Source organism: Balearica regulorum, chromosome 2 (assembly GCF_011004875.1).
Source record: "Balearica regulorum gibbericeps isolate bBalReg1 chromosome 2, bBalReg1.pri, whole genome shotgun sequence".
Lineage (NCBI taxonomy): Eukaryota > Metazoa > Chordata > Aves > Gruiformes > Gruidae > Balearica > Balearica regulorum.
Window position 1 is genome coordinate 161,824,376 of NC_046185.1, and position 23,827 is coordinate 161,848,202.

At 42.4% G+C, this 23,827-nt stretch overlaps 1 protein-coding gene across 5 annotated transcripts in view; it reads right to left on the reverse strand.

Moving 5' to 3' along the window:
• SCN5A (sodium voltage-gated channel alpha subunit 5) overlaps positions 1-23,827 on the reverse strand; it is a 218,959-nt gene that overhangs the window by 66,605 nt on the left and 128,527 nt on the right. For all 5 annotated transcript variants that reach the window (XM_075746729.1, XM_075746728.1, XM_075746727.1 and 2 more), the window contains one exon: positions 4,638-5,108. In XM_075746729.1, the coding sequence (XP_075602844.1) occupies positions 4,638-5,108 (471 nt within the window). The remainder of the gene's footprint in view (positions 1-4,637; positions 5,109-23,827) is intronic.

Genomic DNA, 23,827 nt, shown 5'->3' on the forward strand with positions numbered 1-23,827 from the left:
AGGTGGACTGAATTGCCCCATCACCTTACCGTCCCCATAATCTGGTTCTTACTCCTTCAGGAGACTGAAAGTTGATGTCACATGTGAAAAGATGGTCTTTATAAGGACTTACAAGACACTCCACAGAGGTTCAAGAAAATAATTTCCACATGTTAATCATTTAGGAAGCCAAAATGAGAACCTCAGAAAAACTTGAGAAGCTGCAACCAGCATGTTGTTGTGGTTGCTGCTGAGCTTTTGAGAGCCGTTTCCCTGCTAGGACAACCCGTATTTGAATTATACATCTCAAAGAAAGAGCAAAAATGGAAGACAGTTTTAATGTAATAGAAGGTTATTTGGACGCCATGTCCAAAGTCTGACTGGATGGATGATATTTTTGTTATGATTATTCTTGTTCTCATTATAAGGTTAAACTTCTCATCAAATTCTGAAGAAATCCTGTGGACTGACAAGGAAGGACTTCCCCAACACTATCAACAGAGCAAGGAAGGGGGTTAGGTAAAGCCCTTAGTGAAAATATTGCAGTGACTGGCATCAACACACATATGACACAACAAAGATGAATTAATTCATTTCAAGGTGGACCTTTCTCAGCCTCACTCCTCTTCTGCCAGCTTCTTGCACCTGTGCTGACTTTTCTTTTGTTCAGCTTTTCTTTCTGATCGTTTCACCATACGTGTGGGCTACAGGCATATGTCTCCTGGCTCTCTGAGCTGGCAGAGTATCTCACTTGCATCTCAGTAATCAAAGCAGATTTAGAAGCTATCAGGTGGGCTTCTCCCTCTGAAACCCTCTCAGTGACAGTGCCATAGATTGGTTGCTTTCAGGAAGACGGCTGCTGCCAGTGAAAGCTTTGATAATAGAAACAGCAGCTGAAATTTAAACTTAGACATTTCTATTACTCAGAGGAAAATGTGCAGTCGCAGAAGGGTTTCTCATCATCTGAAATTTCAGACTGCTGTGGGGCCCATTTCTCATAGCCACAACAGCTTTCTTCAGAGTAGTTTTGTGACTTGCACAGAAGAGCCCAGCATTGGTACAGGAGCTGCAAGCTGAGCTGATCATCACCCTAAAATACCCTATCGGGATCAACAACTTTGTGGTTCTGCTTGAGACCAGCCTCCCTTTAGTCCTTCCATCATGACAGATGGGTCTGGACTGATGTGAGCAGACGATGAACAGAGTGTGGTCCAGGACCTGCAACCGGCAGAGAAAGTGTAAAGGATGTATAAGGATTGTGTAGATTTACCTTGCCATGCGCTTGAGAGGCATGCATACATATACTCCCTGTTTATGCATCTCCTTTTTCCTCTTCTCCCACGCTATTGCACCAAAATCTACAGGCATGAGGAGGAAGGAAGGTTCTGACAATGTTGCCAAAGGGCTGCTAAAATTCCAGGTCAGCCAACAACTTTAAAGCGAAGCAGGGTACATTGTCTTCTCCTGAGAAGTAAATATACATACACATTCTCTTTGTACATGCTAAAATATTTAAATATGTAAAAATATGGATTATAATTAGGGGAAGGTAGAATAGATTTGAATGTTTAGTGTACCCTTGGTAGTTCTTGTTTCATTTCTGTATGATGCCCTCCACACACAAAGATACTTCACCGTAATTGTGCCCTTTCAGTGCAATCATGTAAATTTTACTCTTGTTCACATTGTTGCTTTGCGAGCTCTGCCGTGGTTATCACGGCCATCCTGGAGGGAGGAATGTCAGGACCGCTGCGGAGTGTGGGCTTGCAGGGTTAAAGCTTCTGGGACTGTGTGGAAGTTTATTCCTCAGAGTCCCGCAGGGCTGCCCTCGATGCAAAGGTTAGCACGCCGTAATGCTCACAACTCTATATCCAGGGAACTGGGATTTCACACTGACCCACAGGTGCAATAATACCTTGTGTGGGAGGCTACGTGCCGATCAAGAGAGTTTTTTGTGGGTCCAGAGATCACACGTCTTTGGAATGGGCACCATTAAAAATGACAGATCTTTGAATCGTTTGGGATCTGCGTTCTCACGGCTCTGTTCCTTATGGAGGCATTTACAGCTGCACGAATTTGTTAGGGTTTTGCAGGAAAGCAAATGCAAAGCTCATTACACTATTATCATTTCTGCCGTTGAGCTTCTTCCTATTTTTGTTTATTTATTATGCCAATGTATTTGGAGTCTTTGAGTTGGAACTCCCTTGCACGCACACATTTTCCTCTCTAGAAATTTGATAAAATTGTTTGCTGGATATATGAATTTGCTTCTTGTTTGGACCTTTTCAGCAGTAGACCCCTCAGGCCTGCAGACAAAGGTTGAAAACCATTGATCAGGGCTATGCACAGGGGAACGGCAGTGACCTGCAGCAGCTGTTTGTCAAAGTCTGGAAAACACTAGCGACAAAGCTAATTAATACATTTCGCAACCCCGTGCCTTCTATTTAATGCACATGCTAGCAGTGAAATGTATTATTCCGCTGAAATCCAAATACCTCGTGGTAATGTGACAATGTTACTCTAACATTTATTGAAAATTTCATGGAAAGATACGGTGTGAAAACAGTATTTTAGTTTGCTTCCTACTGGGTTTTGTTTCCTCCAATTTTGTTTCACTGTGAATCCTCAGTGTTTACATTATGTATGATAATGTTTCGATATTATTGGAACAGTTTGAAGAAGTTTTCTTAATATTTTCAAATCAACTTTTATTCATAATGTTCCATTTGACTAAAATGCCTATTTTTCTACATTAGTTCTCTCCCTCATGACTCTAATAGAACTCACTAAATGTCCAAGTCCACGCTTACTTGCTGTACAGCATAAAATGGATGGCTACCTGTTCCGTCTACAAATATACACACCAGCTCCTACATGGAGACATTGTGCAGCTAAATAGAAATCCATATTTCTATAATTTTAAGGTACAGTCAGATGTAAAAATCCCAAACCCTCCATGCTCTATGCCACAGTTTAGCTTGCAATTGTGAACATTGCTTTTTATCTTGAGGAAGGTGGGATACAGTGGTGCAACATACACACGTGCGCGCGCACACACACACACGTGAGCGCGCGCACTTCCAGGCCTCATGGACACTTACATGCAAAGTTTCAACAAAATTTTTGCTTTGTACTGTGAAGGAAAAATCTGAGAGTTTTTAAGATTGTGACCCTCTGTCAGATGTAGCAGAAAGGTATGGATATCTTTAAAAGTCAAAACCAAAACAAACCAAAACAAAACCTCCAGAAATACATGCATTTATACACTATTAAATGCATTTATACTAGTCAGTATTTGCAGATTGGCTCATACTAAGAAACCCATCTACTATACTCATATTTCACTTTTCAAGTGTACGCTGCTTGTAGGTTTAACTAATACAACGATGCTGGGAATAGAAAAGGACTTCAAAGAAAAGAATAGATATTATCCACGCTACCCACACTGATCCACAGGCCATTTCAATAAAAGTATTCTTTAAAAAAGATGCAAAAAAGTCCCTAAAGTATTTACCAAAAATTTCAGGTGTCTTTTTTTGTTACCTAAGTATCTCTTTGGACAGTGGAGCTTGATGATGAAGTTTTCTGACCCCTTGCCCTTCAGCTCCCCAAGGCAATGGTCAATGTCTAAGACCTGCTGATGAGCAGATACACTAACACTGTAAGATTTCCGCAACGAGGCAGGAGAAATTAACATTTAGCAGCCAATTTGTGTCTACCTCCTGATACAGAGTCCTTCCTTGGGGCTTTTTTAGGACAGGTCTTCTCTAAGGACAGTTTTGCTTCAAAACTTTCTTCCCCTCAACTGAGAGATTGGGGATCCCTCCTGACAGATGGATCTGAAACAGGAGCTTTGATCCACTGCGCGCTTAACTCCGTGGGTCTCAGCCAGCATCAGAGGATGCTGGATCAAGGCTGGAGGGTCTGGAAAACATTACCCAGATATGGTGAGTGGACCCAAGAGATAAAGCTGGTAGAAAGGGGATAGGGGGAGAAGGAGAGAAAGAAAAGCTTTCCCGTGAAGATTTTTCTTCTCTGTTTTACACCGACACTTTGAACCACGCAGAATTTTTCAGCCTTTACTACTGGGTGCTCTGGGGAAAACAAAAATCTGCCATGTCACACCAAAGAACAGGTAAATAACTGTTTTTGCTGTCTGAACACATACGATTACATATCTTCTCTCTTTTTCTGGTGCCTTGTCATATCAACTTCTGCCTTGCTGTATTTTTAAGAGAACTACCTGGCCCTCGATCCTTGCTGCACAAATCAAACCAAGCCATTGATCATTTTTGCACACCGAGAAAATCACCTGTCATAGTCAGAGGACCTAAGATCTTTTCTGTAACATTCCCATGATTCAGCTGAAAGAAAAAAAAACCCCAACAAACAGTCTCCTGTGTGAGAAAGGGTTTAATTGCTCTGGTTAGAAGAATTAATCTAGGCAAGCACAAGGAATACAAAGAAAGGGAATGCCTCTTGTTGGAGACTGAATTTTGCTCTTGGATATGTACCTGTAACTTCTTCTGAAGTTAACAACATATCAAAGGCAGGATTAGGCCATAGGACATTTGCATCACGAGCCATGGATCCAGATCAAGTGTGGGAGCAAAGACCATCTGAATAAGCTGGAACTAACAAATATTTTAGTTGCCTACCTGCTCCATTTCTGTAAAGGTGCTCTGCTCCTCATCTTCCTCCTCGATATCTGACTCTCCCACAGCAATAGGAACACAAATGGACAGTTCAGGATTGGTCATAAAATCATCATTGTCTGTAATTCCTAGGTGTTTCTCCCCATTTTTATTCATCCCATCCTCAGCATGGTTGTCTTTGTGATTCTCCATGTCTTTGCCAAGCTCAGTGGTTGTGTGACTGTTCACACAATTGTTAAGGGCACCTGTATTCTGGGCAGCAAGCTTCATCATTGCCTTCTTTTCAGCCGTTGTCTTGGGGTGCCGGAGGACATTGCAGCAAAAATCCCACGTTGTGTGTTTCACATACTGAAGACCCCTGTTGATCCGAGCAAAAGCAAGCTGCAGATTGTTCATCTCCCCATCCTCATCTGGTGCCGAGAGGTTGTCAGCGCTGAAAGAGCTTAGCAGCAAGGCAAGGAACAGGTTGAGCACCTGAAACGAATGAAGATAAAAGGAAATCAATGGCCCTTAAGTGTGGAGGATGAATGTTGTCTTGGAAGTAGGAGGGTCTGAGTCTCATCTCATCTGTGCCACCATAACACAACCAGCGTACATAGAAATACTTCTAATTATAGGTGGTGTCAGTAGGAAAAGAAGGTCTGCAGACATTTCTAAACACATTAATTTCAGGTGCAGAAGTATAGCATGGACAATAACATACTCTGACATTCTCTTTCCCCCTCCAACACCCCAAAACAGAAAAGAAAACATAAAAGAAAACAGAAAAGAAAATATAAAGTTCAGAAACAGAATATAAGATAAAAATTTCATTGGAAGCTACATAGTCTAAATATTCTCATAAGTGGTGATATAATGAATTTCCTGTAATTACCAGTATTCCATCTTGATGAAAATCACTAATTTCAACACTAATTGACATCCAGAAAGGTACTTACATGTAGAAAAAGACTATAGGAAGAATGTTTTCAGGACCTTTTCAGTTTTTACTCAGTGTGAATATTGTGACCTGGACAAGCTCGAGAAGTGGGCCCATGTGAACCTCATGAGGTTCAACAAGGTGAAGTGCAAAGTCCTGCATCTGGGCTGGGGCAACTCCTGGTATCAATACAGGCTGAGGGATGAAGGATTGAGAGCAGACCTGCAGAGAAGGACTTGGGGGTGTTGGCGGATGAAAAGCTGAACATGACCTGGCAATGTGAGCTTGCAGCCCAGAAAGCCAACCGTATCTTTGGCTGCATCAAAAGAGGTGTGACTGGAAGGTCGAAGGAGGTGATTCCGCCCCTCCACTCCACTCTTGTGAGACCCCACCTGCAGTACTGCATCCAGCTCTGGGATCCCCAACATAAGAAGGACATGGAGCTGTTGGAGCGAGCCCAGAGGAGGCCACAAAGATGATCCAAGGGCTGGAGCACCTCTCCTGTGAAGACAGGCTGAGACGGTTGGGGTTGTTCAGCCTGGACAAGATAAGGCTCCAGGGAGACCTTATAGCACCTTTCAGTACCTAAAGGGGCCTACAGGAAAGCTGGAGAGGGACTGTTTACAAGGGCATGGAGTGATAGAACAACAGGTAATGGGTTTAAACTAAAAGAGGGTAGATTCAGACTAGATACAAGGCAGAAATTTTTTATGATGAGGATGGTGAGGCACTGGAATAGTTTGCCCAGAGAGGTGGTAGATGCCCCATCCCTGGAAGTGTTCAAGGCCAGGTTGGATGGGGCTTTGGGCAACGTGGTCTAATTGAAGATGTCCCTGCTCACTTCTGGGGGGTTGGACTAGATGACCTTTAAAGGTCCCTTCTAACCCAAACTATCCTATGATCCTATGATAATGCTATACACATGCATGGCACTTAAACCAAATAGTACATTTGGAAACATTTCTAAACATTTCTATGTATTTTCACAGATAGTCTTGATTTAAATATCCTCTGGGCCATGAAGAAAATCTGTTGTGACTCTGAATAAACACCTAAGAAGTCCTATAGCTTCAAAAACTTTTCCCTCCAGGCAGAAACAAGCCATCACAACCAGGGTTAATGTGGCCAAATCTGAGCAGGGCTCACCCCCAAAGCAGGCTTGGTCTTGGAAATGCTGCTAATAGTCAGGAAAAAATATTCAAAGATTTTTCACAGGTATATGATAAGATTGAAATTGGCTTCTTCTTCTTCCTGCAACTTCAGAACTGTCTACGTTTGCTGGTATTACATGGCAAGACTAGACACAACTACACATTTGTGTGACATATTTGATAATTTAAAGCTCTTTTTACATTCTCCCCCACACCCCCCAGTAAATACAATTATATCCAATAAATAAAACCAGCTTCTTCTAGAAGGCTCTTCCCAGTAATACATCTTGCAGATTGATCACCAGATGCTGTGTATGGGACATGACACCTGCTTATGGTCTGACAAGGAATGAATGACAGCTTTTTTGCCAGATCGAACAGGGAGAAGAAGCTCACACCAGAGGTAGATGCCTGGGATGATGGGAATGCGGCAAAGGTGACTCAAACCAATATCGGCTAAAATATATTTACCCAAAATAAACTAGGACCAAATTGCCTGGTATCAACTCATCTGCTGCCTGTAGAAGGTGGGTGGGTGCCAGCTCTTTGGCACTGCAAGGGAGAGATCAGTGGTGCAGCACTTCTGCCGTTTTAGCAATAAAATGGACTTTGTGAAGGTATTTTCTCTGTGATCTATTAATGCTACCAGAAATACATGTAAGTAAGTCCCCTGTTTCCTGTCTTTCTGATAGTATTTTAAATTGATAAAGTCTGCCAGAACAACAAAAAAAAAACACAGTAGAGAAAGTACTTATATTTAATTGGACCTTACCAAAGAGCCACAAGCTTATGCTATTGTCCCCCCACCCTGTTCTCTCTTATTTCAAATATTCAGAATATATGAGCTGGAATTTTGAAAACCTTGTCTTAATCACTCTAGTGACACTGCATTTGAAGTGTCCTGTCAGGACTGTTTTGTGAAGTACTCTTTGCAATCACCATGATTATAAATGAAAGCAGCTGGTAGCACAGCAGATGCCCCTGTCCATTATGAACTACCGAATAAACTATTGCTGCACTGAGCACTACCCTGCTCTAAAGTAAAGTGAGATTAAAGCTAATTGTTTCTTAGCTGGTCCATCATATTTGAGTATCACTGACAGCTTGTGTGAGTCTCCTCTTAATCATTGTGGCGGTCTGGTACGAATCAATCTTTCATTTCGTATCCCGCTGGGAGTTATTGCAAGTGATGTTGTCTGATAGGTAGTTGTAAGCCAGAGCACTGGATATACTGCCAAGTAGGTGGGAGTCCATCAGTGAAGGAGTCACTGGTAGAATCACTTTAGCCATTTTCAACCAGGTTTGACAGAAGGAAGGGGTCTCAGAGATAACCACATTGATACAAATGTCCTGAAAATAAGCACGTGTGTAGAGAAGAGACACTGCCCAGGTCACCAGTGCAGACAGAGCTTGGAACGAGCCACAGCATATGTCTCCTTCTGAGTGGCAACCTAGTGACATGGGATGGAGCTGGAAGAAGGGAGGGGATAAAGAAATCCTGTATAAAAATATCTTCTGGATTTTATAGGTTCAATTCAGTTACCTTGAGAGGGGTGACTTCTGTTGTTTGAGGTTATCTGAGACATCTGCACCAGACCTACAGGAGATGTCTGTCCTCCTAAAGCTCCAGCTATCATCCAACTAGAGCATGTCTGGGTGTTGCAGCAGGCCACAGACTGGCGGTGTTTAGGAAACTGAATGACTCTTCAAGGATGGAAGTTGCCTCCAGACTCAGACACCAAAGTGTGAGGGTCTAACAGGGCTTCTAAGCCCCATTTCAGTCAAAAGAAATTAATCATGTAGACAACAGAGCCTGACCAAGTACAGATGACCATGTTAGGGCTGCATGTGTCTGCCAATATGTAGTCATCTAGTGCCAACTGACCCTAGCATGCCCAAGTCATCCTGAAGCAACTGGCCAATAGGACACATGATTATGGGAGATCTGTGCCTAGTTGGAGGCCAGGATGGATACCTTATAGCATCCCCAGGGGTGCTAGAAAAGACTGAGTCAAGCCCTAGACCTCTGCAGACTGTAGTGGTAGCTCAGACATCTCCATACATGAATACCTCCACATAGGCACCCAAATTTTGTTAGCTTAAGCTGAATTTCATCCTGTCCTTCATTAATTCTGCTGTTCACAGAATAACTTGTTTGAAATGCCTTATTTTACTTTTCCATATTTGTTTCAGATGTCAAGCTACAGTTACATAAGTCTATCCAGATACACCTGCAGGTGTATATAATAAGTGGTAACATTCTTAGTGTTGTTATTTACCATGGATTATTAAAGCAGTGTTGTTTGCTTCCCAGAAATGCAGCTGACATTTTGCACAAAAAGCTATTTGCACTTCATGCTTTTAGCCAAAAATAAATCTCAAATATCATCCCCTCCTTCCTTTATGAGCAGGTAACCTCAGAGGTGCATTGCTGGGCGTTCAAATAGAGTGAACTGCGGTATAAGCATTTTATGTTTACTTATTCCCCCCATTTCACTGTACATTGCATTTTCCAGAAAAATATATGCTCAACCCATGACACACCACATTTCCTGTAAAAGGTTACTAATAATATCCAGTTCTCCTGGTTGCTAACGCAATGCTTTCAGTTTAAGTAAAAGCAAACTAAAGACTAATTCAGTTTTCAAAAGCAATGGCAGATTTTTATGTCCATATGAATCCCCAAAAAAAGAAATCTGCTTTCCAGTGATACTGAACAGCCAGGTCACTTTTTTGGTCTTTGAGGTTAGGAATCAAATGACAGATGCACTCAAAGAAAACCCAACTCCTTTAGCATAATAATGTTAAGCATTTACCCTAATAATGACACAGCTTTCATAGGTTTCCTCACTTTTTAATGTGTTTCCAAAGCTGGTGACTCTGGTTATGCCATTATAAGGCACAAAGGTTCAGATTCATCCAGCCTAATGCCAGGTGCCTCCCTGAGGTGCTTAACCTGGAGGACTTTTCCTGGGTTGTCTGTAGAAGATGGAGACAGTCTGGCATCCCAGGAGATGCTGAAGAGCTGAACCATCTCTGGCGGTGCCTATTGAAGCCTAGGTTAGCTTGGGTTTAGTATCTTGCAGCTAGATTAAAGTTAGAGCACTTACTGATACAGACCAAATAACTAACACAGAATCATAAAATCATAGAATATCTCAAGTTGGAAGAGACCCATAAGGATCATCAAATCTAAATCCCTGCTCCTCACAGGACTATCTAAAACTAAATCATATGATTAAGAGCGTCATCAATGACTTCTGAAACCCAGATAGGTGTTCAGAAAGTCCTTCTTGGTGTCAGTCTGGTACTCCATGCTCCAGGCCAGTGATGGCCAACCTTTATAACCAGGCAATCTTCACCAGGTTAGAGGAGAGCATGGGATGCTTCAGCCCCATCCTGAGCAGAGCTGCAGCACACAGGTAGTATGCCTGGCATTGCACAAAGTGCTGCACCATTTCTGTGGTCACAGCGAGTGAAGAGCATAGAGGCATGAAGCCATGAAGCAATTTCTAGCTCCCTGGCCATGGGGAGAAAGCAGGCTGCTGGAAGGACCCATCCTCCCCAAGGAGCCCATGAGGCTGCTGGTGGAGGCTGGGAGCTACATATATTGCCACAGTGGGTTGCAGCCTGAATGCCTCAGCTCCATTGCCTCCTTGTGTTTTGGCCATCACAGTACAAAAACAGGCAGTGTAATTTCAGATGACACCTTCTTATCAAACTCTCTTCAAAAATATGTCTGCAAACTCTGTTGCTGAAGTTTGGAGCTAAAGCATGTGACTACTCCCTCATTTCCCTTCCATTCTTGTATTTACCTCGATTTGGAAAAAATGGAGGGATATAAATCTTTGCGTATTTAACCTTCCACCTGTCATTCAGTCAAACAACATCCAGTCCCTGCAATCCTCCTCCACTCCTGTGAATTGATTCAACAATGGTGTTCACTGCCCTGCACTCTCACTGGGGTCACACACTGTGCTGAATATCAGCTGAAAACCCACTGGAAAGTCTAAGGCCATTTCTTAGCCGATTGAAAATAACTCTGTATTTTATTTAGCTAGGAGCAAGAATGATGTTGCACCTGCACAAGTTCAATGGCAGGGTTAAGCCATCTACAAAGTGAGGTCCTCATCTACTGGTCTTGTTGGATTGCAGAGGATCTGATATGAGCTCACCCATGTGTCTTCTCCTATAGTGGGATCTGTCTTGACCACATACTGCCAACAAAACAAGTGAGTTTGATTTTCAAACCCACAGCCCTTTCCTGTGCATGAAGTTTAAATGGACTTTCACACTTAGCAGCAACTAAGGTCAGATGTTCTCATCTGCCTGGACCACAGAGGACAAATCCAAGCAGGCTGGAGTCAGAGATGGGATCGTCTTTTCAGGAGGGAGGTTCATAAATTAGAGCAGTTCAGGAGCTGCTCTCATAAGCACTTGCTTGCTTGTAACCCCACAGGACCCTTCAAACAACCGAAGTTATTCAGACTGCAGATGTGTACAGTCCTCTCCACTGCAGGAGATGGAGGATAGGAAGGACAGTTGAGGGCAGCTATGAGGGACCTACATCACCTGAGGGTGCTTCCCTGTGGAAAAGGAACCTCCTAGGAGCCAGCTAAGCAGGTTTTTCTTAGGGTCCAGAGCAGAAAACATGTCCCATCAGTGACTGTCGTGCAAAAAAAGAGAGCAGTTAAAATAGATTGTATCCCTGTGGCAGCACATTGTCACTGCTGTCACTCAGCTGCATGGAAAAGCCCAGGCAGAGCAGCATGGTGAGGTTCTGCTAGAATCATCAACTACTCATCTAATACTTTTTTTGTGGGTAAAACAGGACCCATACACCTCAGTCTATTCCAACCCACTTCTCTGGCAGTGCCTGTTAGACACAGACCAGCAAGAAGCTCTTCAGGCACTCTCTGACCAGTGGAAGAAACCAGTTTTCCTCCTTCCTGTTTGTTTTCTGATGGGACTGGACATCTGCACTGTTCTTTGGGTAGCATAGATGAGAAAGATGCAGTTTTCTTTTTGGAGACGTTGATGACTTCTAGCAAGCCTAATACAATATGTATCAATTATTTTATTTTGTTTACTGTAGCAAAATCCATCAAGCTGCAAAGAAAACCTGCTCATAAAGGGGCTTTCACTGCATCAAGGAAGTGTAAGATTTCAGTTTAAGCTAGAGACCTGCAGTAATAGGTCATCTAGTCCATCTCTCTGCTACTGGAGGATTATTTCTTTCTTTGGAAGTATATTTTTCAGTCCTTTGTACATTTTCATCCCAGGGCAAAATTTACCGAGAGAGTACACCTGCAAAAAGCAATTTACATGATCAGATATTTTCTATATTCCCTTTTCTATTATTTCAGCTATTTGTGCTTGGTTAAGAAGCTTATATTCTCCCAGCCCAGTTTCTCTTTATCCTGTAGTCAATCTCATAATCCCATTCTCGTGATATCTTAGTTTCTTGCTGTCAAAATGACCATGATACCACAAGTATGGCATGCAGTCCTTGTGGACAGGGGCAAGTGGGAGAGATCACAGGCTGGAGAAGGATTGAGCTCCTTCATGTTTCTTCCCCAAGATCAGCTAGGAAAACACATGGAAATGGGGATATGGATTTCCTGCCTTGCAGCCAGACATCGTCCCAAGTGGACTGGGTTTGATCCTACAAGGCAGGCTAGAAGTTGTAGATGAGAGGTTTGCGGGGCACTATAGTACCAGTTAGTTGAAAGAAGGAATTTTTTTCATATCAACTCCATGTTAATCTGTTTGGTAAAATAACGGATTTATCTGTTTAACTATAAATAACAATATAAATAAATATAACAATATAAAAAGAAAATTAATAAAAGCAGTGCACCAAATTTGGCTTATTTCCCATGTAAGATCCCTAAACTTCTTTATGATGGTAATGAGGGCGGATGTTCTCTACAGGAAAGAAGAATGGAAGTAATATGGTAGGAATAATTCTCTCATATGCAAATACAAAAATGGCTATAAATTCAGTGATTTCATGTAAATTATTTCCATTTTCCCTAAGAAATAATAGAACAAGGCCTGATTTTTTTCCCCCTAGCCTCACAGCTACCATGTGGATTTCCCCTGCCTGTGCAGAACAGTGCTCACAGAGTGGTGTTTGAAAAGCTCAGCCTTGGGGCACGGCTGGTACTCACACTCACACTTCAGGGAAGTCAAAGGCATATAGGGTTCCCTTTATAGACAGGCTAGATCCAACCCATATGGTCAGAGGAGCTTGAGCCCAGTGTGCCCCATCCTAAAACAGATGGCTGCACCAGGTAAGATGAAACCAAGGAGTAAAAGTGCCTTTTCTCTCCATTGACTGCAGAACAGGTAGGGTGGCTGATACAGCTGCACGGTAGACTCTAGAAACCGGGTGAGATGAACGTCCCCCACCCATCCCATTAGTGTTTTTGTGGTATTTTCCATAAGGTGAGGAGTTTTTCTGACCGTTCTCCACTTCTGGTGTTGACATTAGGTTTCCCCAGAGTTTCAGTGGTCTCTTGTGCAGCTGGTTGTCTTTAAGCAGTACGAGGCAGAGAAGTGATGCTGGGTGGCAGCTGTGCTCACCCATGCTTGATGGTGGGTGCATGGGTGTGGGGAACAGTCACCCTATTTCTCGCTTCAGAGTTTAAAGGGTTATGTATAATTAATGGGACAGGTTCCTTGGTGCTGTTCTCGCCACTTTACACAGGAGTAAATCTCCTTGAGTAATGGAAGGGTAGATTAAGCCCATTAACTACACTTCACAGCACCTTTGTGTCACATAGGAGTTTTCTGAGGTCACTTTAAGCTGCCATTCATCCCTCTCTGCTTTCAGTGGAGCTATAAAGCTGCACTGGCACTGGGGTACATCAGACCTGACATGGGCACATCTTTTGAGAGGGGGAGGCAGGCAAAGGGGACCACGTCAACATTGCTCTTGCTGCCAGGCTGACACTCTGGACCACATGATGAAAATGCCTCTTCGGAGAGGAAGGTTGACCTGGGAGGGGAGGCTGGCGCTTCCCCAGTTCCCGTCTCACATGGACCAGTCACCAGCCTCTGCGTTTCCTCACCCCCAGCCTCTGCAGCACCCCGAAAGCAGGCAGAGTGAGGGCACCTATGTCCTCCCTCTGAAATACAGGCCTGAGGCAGCCCATGACACTTCTTACTACAACCTGGTGGATCCCTCATGTTGCCAAGTCTCTTCCATTTGTTATCCCCCTACATGGGTATAAATGTGCACACAAACTGTACCACTTCAAGTGCTGGTCAAGAACTTCCGAATTTAATTTAGAGTTTTGTTTTTAGCTGATGGCTTTCAGCGTTTTTTGAAAGTAAGTCCCTTAGAAGTATCAGGAGGTGAGTCTCTGGAAACCAAGTGCTTCTTGATCTGAAAATCTTAGTCGCCTAGTCCTGTATGAGAGAGGAGGGTGGGATGGTGAGTGGAGGCAGATAAATTCTTTCCACTACTAAAGCCACCGCATAAAAACAAACATGTTCCCACAGGTTTTTCATCAGATATCAAAACAACACTAATTCACCAGCGTAGCAAGATCTCCATCAGAACTGCTGTGGACTTTTCAAACCACTGTCTAAACAGACAAAATGTGCTATCAGACAAGTCCAGTTGCAAACCTCTTCCAACAAGACAGTTGTGTTCCTGATGTTAAAGGCTCAATATACCCCCAAAACATTAGGGAAACTACAGAAAGTTTATTGATTACAAACCAAGAGACAACTAGCTTTGTCCTAAGTCAACAAAAGAGTTTAGCTGTCATGGTGATGAGGATGACAAGACAATTAGAGAGCAAGACAGACTGCATAGGCTTGGACTAACTGTACACATCTGAGAATCTTTGCTATTGCTGTTCCCAGCAAGGAGTGATGATAGGTGAGAAACACCGTGTTATCCCTGGAATATTTTCACTACTTGTATGCAAACATCACTTCACCAGCTGCTCTACCAATTGCTACACAATGACTAGACACAAGCAAGAAGACTGATTCTGGAAGTTTAAGCTCGGTGGCTTTTACACAGAGCCCTAACCCTGCATGGCTGGGCTCACATGGAGGACACTGCCCAGTCAAGACAGAGTGGGATCCCTGGAGTCATCCCTTTCAAATTCAGGTCCTGAGAAGGAGACACCCAGCCATGACCAAAGACTGCGCTAAGTTTTCCTCTCAATCATCTACAAGCCATCGTGTCCCTTGGGCAGCCAGGATGGGAGATCAAGAGAAAGAGGTAATTCCCATTCACACATGGCAGAAAACATCTGGGGAAATGTAAGCCACAGAGAACCGAAAGGAAAGACAGTAACAAAGAAAGAAAACCAGTGATAATGGCTACAGTAAGGAATTACTTCCCTGCATCAGATATATTACACCAAAGCAAAATCAATATAAGGGTAGGTCCAGAGTCTAGAAAATTAAATCAGAGTCAAGAAATAATTAATATTAGCTTTTTTTTTTTTTTTTTTTTTTTAACAGAGAAGGTAATACTATTTCCTGTAAAATGTTACTTTCTAAGCCATTTCCCGGGTTTGATACTATAATTTGAGCTCCATCATGGAATCGCAATTTCCTATTAAGTGAAATGTGAAAAGGATGCTTATTTAGCGAATTTGGGGGAGGTGTAAGGAAGTTCTGATTTTTTGCGTTTTGCAAGTGCAGGTTCCTGGGAGGGCAGAACAGAGCGACAGAGCTGTCTGCCAGCCAGGAGGGCCTCTTTGAGGGAAGCTACAAAATAGATTTCTACTAGTAATTTCGCACAGTACAGTATCTCCTGCCTTCACAGCACACGGCTGGGCTTGCAGCTTTCACATAGCTCTGCTGGAAAAGACAGATGACTAAAAAGCGGGACAAAACCCTATCTTGCATTAAAGAAACAAAGCAGGAGTGTTTACCAGCAGTGGTGCCAGTTACATCTTCAAAACAAGAGCCACCCTGTATTTGCAAGGCAGGAGGTGCTGACACACATGCCTCACTGCTGTCCTAAAAAGTGGCCCGTTTCCTCTACCATCATCTGCTCCTGGGTTCCATGGTGTCCCCAATCAGCCCGTCCCCTTTGGTCTCTGGCTTAGCTGTGGCTACTTCTGCAGGTTTCTTAGTGCTTCTTAAAGTCCCAGGGAGATATTCGTGTTCTTTTGCAAGGAAAGGAAGGCAGTGGAAGGCTTTCTTCCTGCAGTGTATCTCTGCAAGACAAAGCTGTGCTTTGTGGATGAGCGTTCCTAAAAACGTAAGAAAAGCACTTCATGGAGGACTGGCTACCAGCATGCTTCAAATCAAGTCTGTGCTCAACCTCATGATCAAACCAAAGACTTCTTTCCAGGCATGATGACCTCATCTTTGACTACCTTCTTATATCAGGACATATAAAAGGTATTTTGCTGATGTGGAAATAGGAAAATTATTTTATTTATTAATTGTATTCTGTTTTCCCGGCTGAAATCCCAGATCTGGCATTGCTCGAAATGTTTAGTGCAAGATGGACATAAAATTGGGCAAGCAAAGGAGAAAGCCGGTGGTGTAAGTTGTCCATAAGAGCATGTTTATGAGTTTATGCTCACCGCCAGTCTGCTAGAGAGAAGAAAGGAACCAAGAGCTAGGCAGCTAATCCATTTTATGGTCCAAAATTTGCATCTTCAGTAGTAAATAAAGACAAGCCAAGACCTGTGCTCCATCACAGAGGATAAGCAGTTGACCTCCCTTCCCCACTCTTCCCCCAGGCAGGATTGCTTGGTGGTCCCTGTCCCCAGCCAGGGTTGTGCCCTGAATGCCCAGGCACCAGCTGCGACAGGATGGCCAGGGAATGTGCTAACCAAGAAAGAGGAGTGACTCTCATAATATTTGAGTTCATGCCCTAGTCAGTTTATAGATGCAGACAACTGACTGTGTTTTCAAGCAGAGAGACATCAGCAGGCATTTTGTGCTTGCTGAACCTCCCAGAAATGGGATGGCATGACAGCTAGATGTGGGAGACAAGTGATTACAGGAGAGGAGAAGGGACATGGAAGTCTTCCTGGAAGAAACACCCATATGAACGAGTTTGTAGCACAATGAGCATAAGAGTGCTCTCAGTTGAGTGGCTGAAACAAATTATGCATGAGAGGGGCCAGAAAGAGAAGGGAACTGGTGGTGGTGAGGAGGCAGCAAACAGAGAAGAAGGGAGGCAAACTGAGAGTAGAGATGCTTGAAAAATGTCTATCCACAAAGACAAATGTAAGTGCCTCTTTTCAACTCCATGAAAATTCAACACAGAAAATATCAATATTTTTAACAGTATACTTCAATCCAAGCCCTGATATCAATTAGCATTAGAAAATATGACAACGAACCACAGAAGGCAGAACTTCTGTACAATAATTGGCTCGGTCAAAAAGTAAAACCACTTTTGCATGGAAATAATTACAATAATTTCAAAAGGCTTCAGGACAGTGACTTGGAATTTTCTTGTGCATAGGGAAGGGTGAAGTCAAGATATACAATGAGATGGAGCTTGAAGAAGATGTCAAGGCAGAAAGCCAAAGCAATGTTGAAAGAGGAGGAGATTTGCTCAAAGCATGGGGCTAGGAAGACTACAGCAAAGATATGTGGCAATTACAAAGAGGGAATTACTATAATCAACCCCAGAGCTGACCAAAAAAAAAAAAAAAAAAAAGGAAATATACATTTTTGGTAGAAGAAAAATAAATGAAGGGCAGATTTGCGTCATATTCAATGAGAACTAATTTAAACAAGAGTCTGGCTAGGGATGACCCAAACAAAACAGGAAGAAGAAAAGATAACACATGAAATCTAGAGACAGGGAAATAGAACAAAAGAGATTTAAATAGCAGAAAAGAAATAACAATGTTATGAGGGATGAAAAAAAAACCCAGGTCTGATTCTCCTTTCCTTTGCATCATTTGCAGTAATACAAAATTGATGGACCAGATCCGTATCTTTTGGAGGTTCTCCTCAGCAAATGTGAGCCAGTGGTTTTATTGGATTTAGAGGAGTTTAACTGAGTAAGAGCCAGCCAAGCTTACTTTTGGGAATGGGAGGAAATGTGGCATGGTGGCAGGAGAACAAAGGCAGGACCTCTTTGACTACAGGAACTTCTTACTGTTCAATAAGACCCAAAAAGGCAAGAAACTGGTATCTAATCCTGTGTACTACATTTAGTGTCCAAATGTATTCTTCAGCATATTTCCTTGGGAAGCCACAGACCATGTTGCCAGGTACGTGCTAGGTGGCGAAATACAGATATGAACAAGCTCTGAACATGGAAAAGATAAATTCCAGTCTCTTTTAAATATCACACACCTCCTAAGAAGGTTAAGGCTGTCAGGACTAGCTGATTGTTTCATATATCGCTTTTAACAACCTATTTCTAGAGGCAACTGTTAGAATGAACTGCTTACTGCTTAGTTTTGGTGGGAAAAAATAATATTTTTAACTGATTTTTTTTTTAAATAAAAGTATAAGATGTTTAGGAATAATGAATAATGTATAAAATTTGTACCACCTGGTCTATTTCAACATTAAAACCTTGCCCTTCCCTCAACACACACTAGGAAGAATTCTGTTGTCATTACCCTTTCAATGACATCCAGACACCTCGCACAGTGACGCTAATAAAAAGAGACACATTTAGTTGTACCTACCTTTGCACACTCTTGTCCAATTAAATTTGACTCAGTGTCTTCTAGATTTTTTTATAACTACCCATCTATTAGCAAGAACTTAACTACTGAAAAAACCCCAATTTACACTATCAAGCCAGGACAGATGTAGTACAAAAATGGGCAGTATTTTACCCTATTCATGCCTGGTATATTAACAGGGCTGCAGTTTTTATTTTTGAAAACTCAGCTCCTCTTCAATCCGTGGACTACAACCAAATCTCAACAAACAATCCACTAGTATTATCTTCACAAATAAAATATACATATGTACATATATATGTGGTGGATCCTATTAAAAATATTTCATCTTGTCAGCAGTTCATATAATGGAGGCAATGCTTAAGGAACATTTTTAGAGAAACATCTTTGACTTGGAAACACAACTAGAACAAAAGGCACAAGGATGGTTTCCAAGGGGCAGGTGATTGAACTTAATCACAGAATCATAGAATGGTTTGGGTTGGAAGGGACCTTAAAGACCATCTAGTTTGAATCCCCCCTGCCATGGGACCCTCCACTAGACCACGTTGCCCAAAGCCCCATCCAGCCTGGCCTTGAACACTTCCAGGGAGGGGGCATCCACAGCTTCTCTGGGCAACCCGTTCCAGTGCCTCACCACCCTCACAGGGAAGATTTTTTTTCCTAATATCTGATCTAAATCTCCCCTCCTTCAGCTTAAACCCATTCCCCCTTGTCCTATCACCACATGCCCTGGTAAACAGTCCCTCTCCAGCTTTCCTGTAGGCCCCTTCAGGTACTGAAAGGTGCCATAAGGTCTCCCCGGAGCCTTCTCTTCTCCGGGCTGAACAACACCAACTTTGTCAACCTGTCCTCATAGCAGAGGTGCTCCAGCCCTTTGATCGTCTTCACGGCCTCCTCTGCACTTGCTCTAACAGCTCCATGTCTTTCTTGTACTGGGGACCCCAGAGCCAAACACAGTACTGCAGGTGGGGTCTCACAAGAGAGGAGTAGAGGGGAAGATTAGCACAGCATTCTTCTTCCTCCATATTTCTAAGTTGTCTTACACCCATGAAGGTTAATAGGAGATAGTTTCATATTCCCTTATATACATACGTGTGGAAGAGCACTAGCTCTAGATTTTCTTCCTCTCTGATACATCCCAGTGACTTATTTATAGATCAAGAAGCAATACTTACAATTCTACCAATGAAAATCTGCACCAAATGCCAAAGTCTGTCACAGACCACCAATGAATCTGGTTTGGATTATTGCTTTTGGGAATTCCTTATTTCACAGATGAAAAATAGCCTTAGTACACTTCTTGTTTTCAGCCTCCTTTCAGCTGCATCAGAAGCGAAAGCTTGCTCCTCTTCTCTACACCAACTTTTATAAGGATTTTGGTTATTTGTATTTAAAAAGATGTACCTTTCTGCAGACGAATGTTGCAAGGGAAAAAATTGGCAGGTTTTAGTATATATTCAACATGGACACAATATAGTACCTTGAAAACAGGAACTGAACACACTTGTCCCCTAACGCAAGATGTGTGCTCAGATTTAGTCATCAAGTGCCAAGATTCAACTCTTCAGAAGAAACAACAGCCTATGGCAGGGTACAGAAACTCATAAATCTGGAGTGACAGAAGGAAGCAGATTACTTTTTAGGAGTACAATTTCTTCTCCCGTCTGTTCTCAGGTGCATTTCCCTCACATCTCTCGGACAAAGCAGCCCTACATCTCCCAGCTTTGAATGGACTCTACTTAATTTCCCATCCAGTGGCATTTCTGAAACCCAGCAGATGGTCCATTATAAACATCCTGAGCTTATTTTCCCCAGACTTTTTAGCACCAGCATCTTGTCTTACACGTGACAGTGGGATGTATCTACTCAGTAAAATAAATGATAGTTATTTATGTGGACACTGGTAAATCACAAAATTTTTAAAGCATGGATCCTTAGGCAAAAGGTTTGTCTTTAAAATAATCTGTACAAGGATGCAAGCTTTCCATCTGTGCTATGAGTCATCAGAGGCAACCGGACTGATCGATGCTTGGTGTCAGGATTTATCTTTTTGATTTATCACCTGATGCTATCTGTTTCTGGTGGACCTTTCATTACTCTTGAAGATGTTTAATACTGAAGTAGATATAGTCAGATGTTTGCTCAAAAGCTATCAGCTACCCGAGTGCTTCCCAGCCACTGCTCAAGCAAGGATGGATAATGGGGAATAGAAATAGCAAAACTGGCTTTGGGACACACGGACTATGCAGGTAGCTGACATGAAAAATATGAAGGGAGAAGCTGGGAAATGCACTAGGGTTTAGCTACGTTCCTCTGAGGTTTGAATTCTCCAGTATCACACTAAATGTACATGCTGCCAGCCGTATGCATGCATCAGTAGAAGCAAAAAGGATGGTAACATGCTGACAGCTGTTTTAACTCTATTTTGCTTGTGACCCCGAATGTGCTTGTTCATCTGTTCTGGGCAGCTCTTCTGCATGTGACTCAAGAAAGAAAATTCACCTCCCTTATATAATGTCCAAGTTGATGAGACAGACTCAAATGACACTACCACTTCTCACTAATGATCCCTTGGGCTCCCTGGCTTCTTCTGGACCCTCTAACTCTCCAATCCCCATCTCCAGAATTCCTCCAGCTCTCATTATGGCTCCTGCAGCTTTTTTGATGAGTCTTCCTCTTCCACAGTGCCCCCCACACACTCTGCTTGCTGCTTTGCAGATTTTGTGTGTCCTGACGATGACGGTTACTGACATGCCTATTCTCGCCTGTTTGTCTAGTGGCCTTCTCAGCTGATGTAACCAAAACATAAATGCACATTTTCAGAATGTTGGGAGCTGTTGAAAGAGCAGATAAGGTGAACAACGGCATCCAGGACATGAACGTGGGGGTGCGGAGAGAGCAGAGGGAAGGCAGTACTCATGCAAAACTTGGGACAACCTGAACTTCTCTTTGAATCTCCTGTGCATGCACATTTCCTTGCAAAACACTGTTCTTGCCTAGCTTTATATAGTTGCATCTTATCCCCTCTTCTTTCCATTTTGCAAGAAGTGGAACTGGTGGGCCCCAAGGAGAGTATCTGCTTGGTGGTAGAAGTACAATATACAAAGCTTCAGGATGCAGACGTCTACTGTGGTTTGAAAATTAAAAGCCCAAACTCTAAAATGTTGTAAGTTGGGCTTGTAATAGCTTCTCCCCAAATTTGCTTTAATTTCCAGCAAGCAGATCTAACCTAGTATGTGCAATTAGAAGACACACAATATTTTAAAACTCCAGTTCATTTATATTAATCATCAGAAGAAATGCAAATACTACATTTCCCTCCAAGGAGATTAACCTTTACTCAGAGAGTGGATGTCTTCAGTGGCCCCCATGAATAAGAGCATGTTTATCATTAAATGCAAAAATAATTACTTGACTCAGGGCAGTAAGTCTCGTTGCAACTCTTGAGTTGTACATTTCTCTAGGGATAGACAGTAAAAACCATGAAAATGGGGCTTCAGTAGTTCTAGATTTGTACATATTTTGAAAAGAAAATAATGAGATAGCTGGAAAAGTGCTATCATGTGTCATCAGTGTTCCATTTCTATTCGTTTATTGGCACAAGAAATCTTAATGAATAATGCCTTGTTCCTTTGGGGTAAAGCAACCTTTAATCACCTTGTAAAAAGTTTCATGGTCTTGAAACCTCCTGGTGAATGCTTCATGTCTTTTAAAAGCGTCGGAATCTTGATGTAGCTTCCCTCAGTGACAGTCCCATCATGTCAGGCAGAAACACAAGTCTCATCTGAAGACCTTCTTTGACCATCATAATAAGCTTTGGCTGTCTGAGCTCTTGAAATGTGAAATTGTAATCCACTTTTGCCTAGGCTTGTGAGATGCCTAGCTATTTTGCTATTACTTGTGATTTTGCCACTAGGCACAGTGATAGTTCTCTATATCCATTTCAGTTAAACAAAAAGAAAATCTGACACATTACCATAAACTTCTCTCAAGCCCGGTTGTGATCTGCCAAGAAATTTGCAGTGTAGGGATGTATCAGTATTGGGTGAGACAGGACATTATGGCTACTTCTACACTAATAAATTAAATGTGCCCAGACATTTTCTGGCACTGAGGACAAATGCAAAAGATCATCTTACTCCATATTATTAAACTTCTTCATACCCTGTGCTGACCACAAACTTCCAGCTGGGATAGTCTCCTGCCTGAGAAACTCCGATACAGTTGGCCAGCTGATGGGTTCCCCCAGGGTGGGCTGCCAGATCTCCTACACAGGTGGCCAAATATACTTCCTCTTATGTTTGTCAATTAGAGATCACAGTGCTCATGTAGTGACACTCAATAATAAAATCTAGGAAATTATTTTATATAGAAACAAAGCCCCCATGCTGAAGACCATACAATCCCCATGTAAGCCTCGCCTTACGTGTTTATACACTATACATCACAGCTACCTCTTTTGTGAGTTTTTTGTTATTTTCTTGACTGCAAACACCAAACTAAAGGCAATATTAGCAAACAAAGCAAAAAAAATTAAAAAAAGACAAAGCTAATCAGAATTAAACATTTGTCGCATGCCTTTACAGTGTTCTTAATGTTAAAAAAAAAAAAAAGGCAGGAAAGGAAACAATTGACCTGGATAGACACAAATTTGCAGGCACACATAGAAAGCAATTTTGCTTAACTATAGGATTACAGCCGTATCTACTATTAGATAGCCACATGGGACCCCATGACTCTCTCTGTTACTTAGGGTCTGTCACTTAGGAAAGTCATCCAGGACAGGAAATTGCTCTGAATTTCTTCTCATATATGTGAAGCCTGAGCTTCACATATACCTGTAGTCACTTCTGTTCCCCACCCAAACAATCCTGCCCATACCAAATCTCTCTCTTGCACATCCCTTAGGTCAGGATCCGTGCTAAATGGCCCTTCATCCCGCTCACCCTTCTCCTCCTTCTAGGACATTTATTCCCATCCAGGTCGCATTGGTGGTGCTTGGGACAACCTTCTAGTGGTAGGGAGGGACACTCTTGTGGAAGAACATGTTGAAGTGGAAATACTAAGAAGTTATGCATTGCTCTCATTCTCCTTAACTTCATTTCTTTCTTTCTTGCCTTGCTGCAGAGACATGTCTCTGTCAGAACAGCTGTGGTAATATGCCATTTTATCAACAGACTTTGGCTGTTAAAGATCAAAATGGTGGTGAATGAGACCTAATGAGGTTTTCTTGGCATCTGACCAGTTTGAGAATCTACAGATTTTAACCTGATGGAGGTTTAGCAGCACTTTCCCAGAACATCTCTTCAAGGAACTGTGCTACACTGACTTGTACAAAAGGCATGTAGGGAAGGAGAAACTTCTTTTTTCCAAGAATGTGACATTTCCAGGTTTCTGTATGTCACAGTCACGGACCATGCTAAAACAGAAAAAACAGCCATTAAGGCTTCCTGAGACATGGAAGCAGACTAA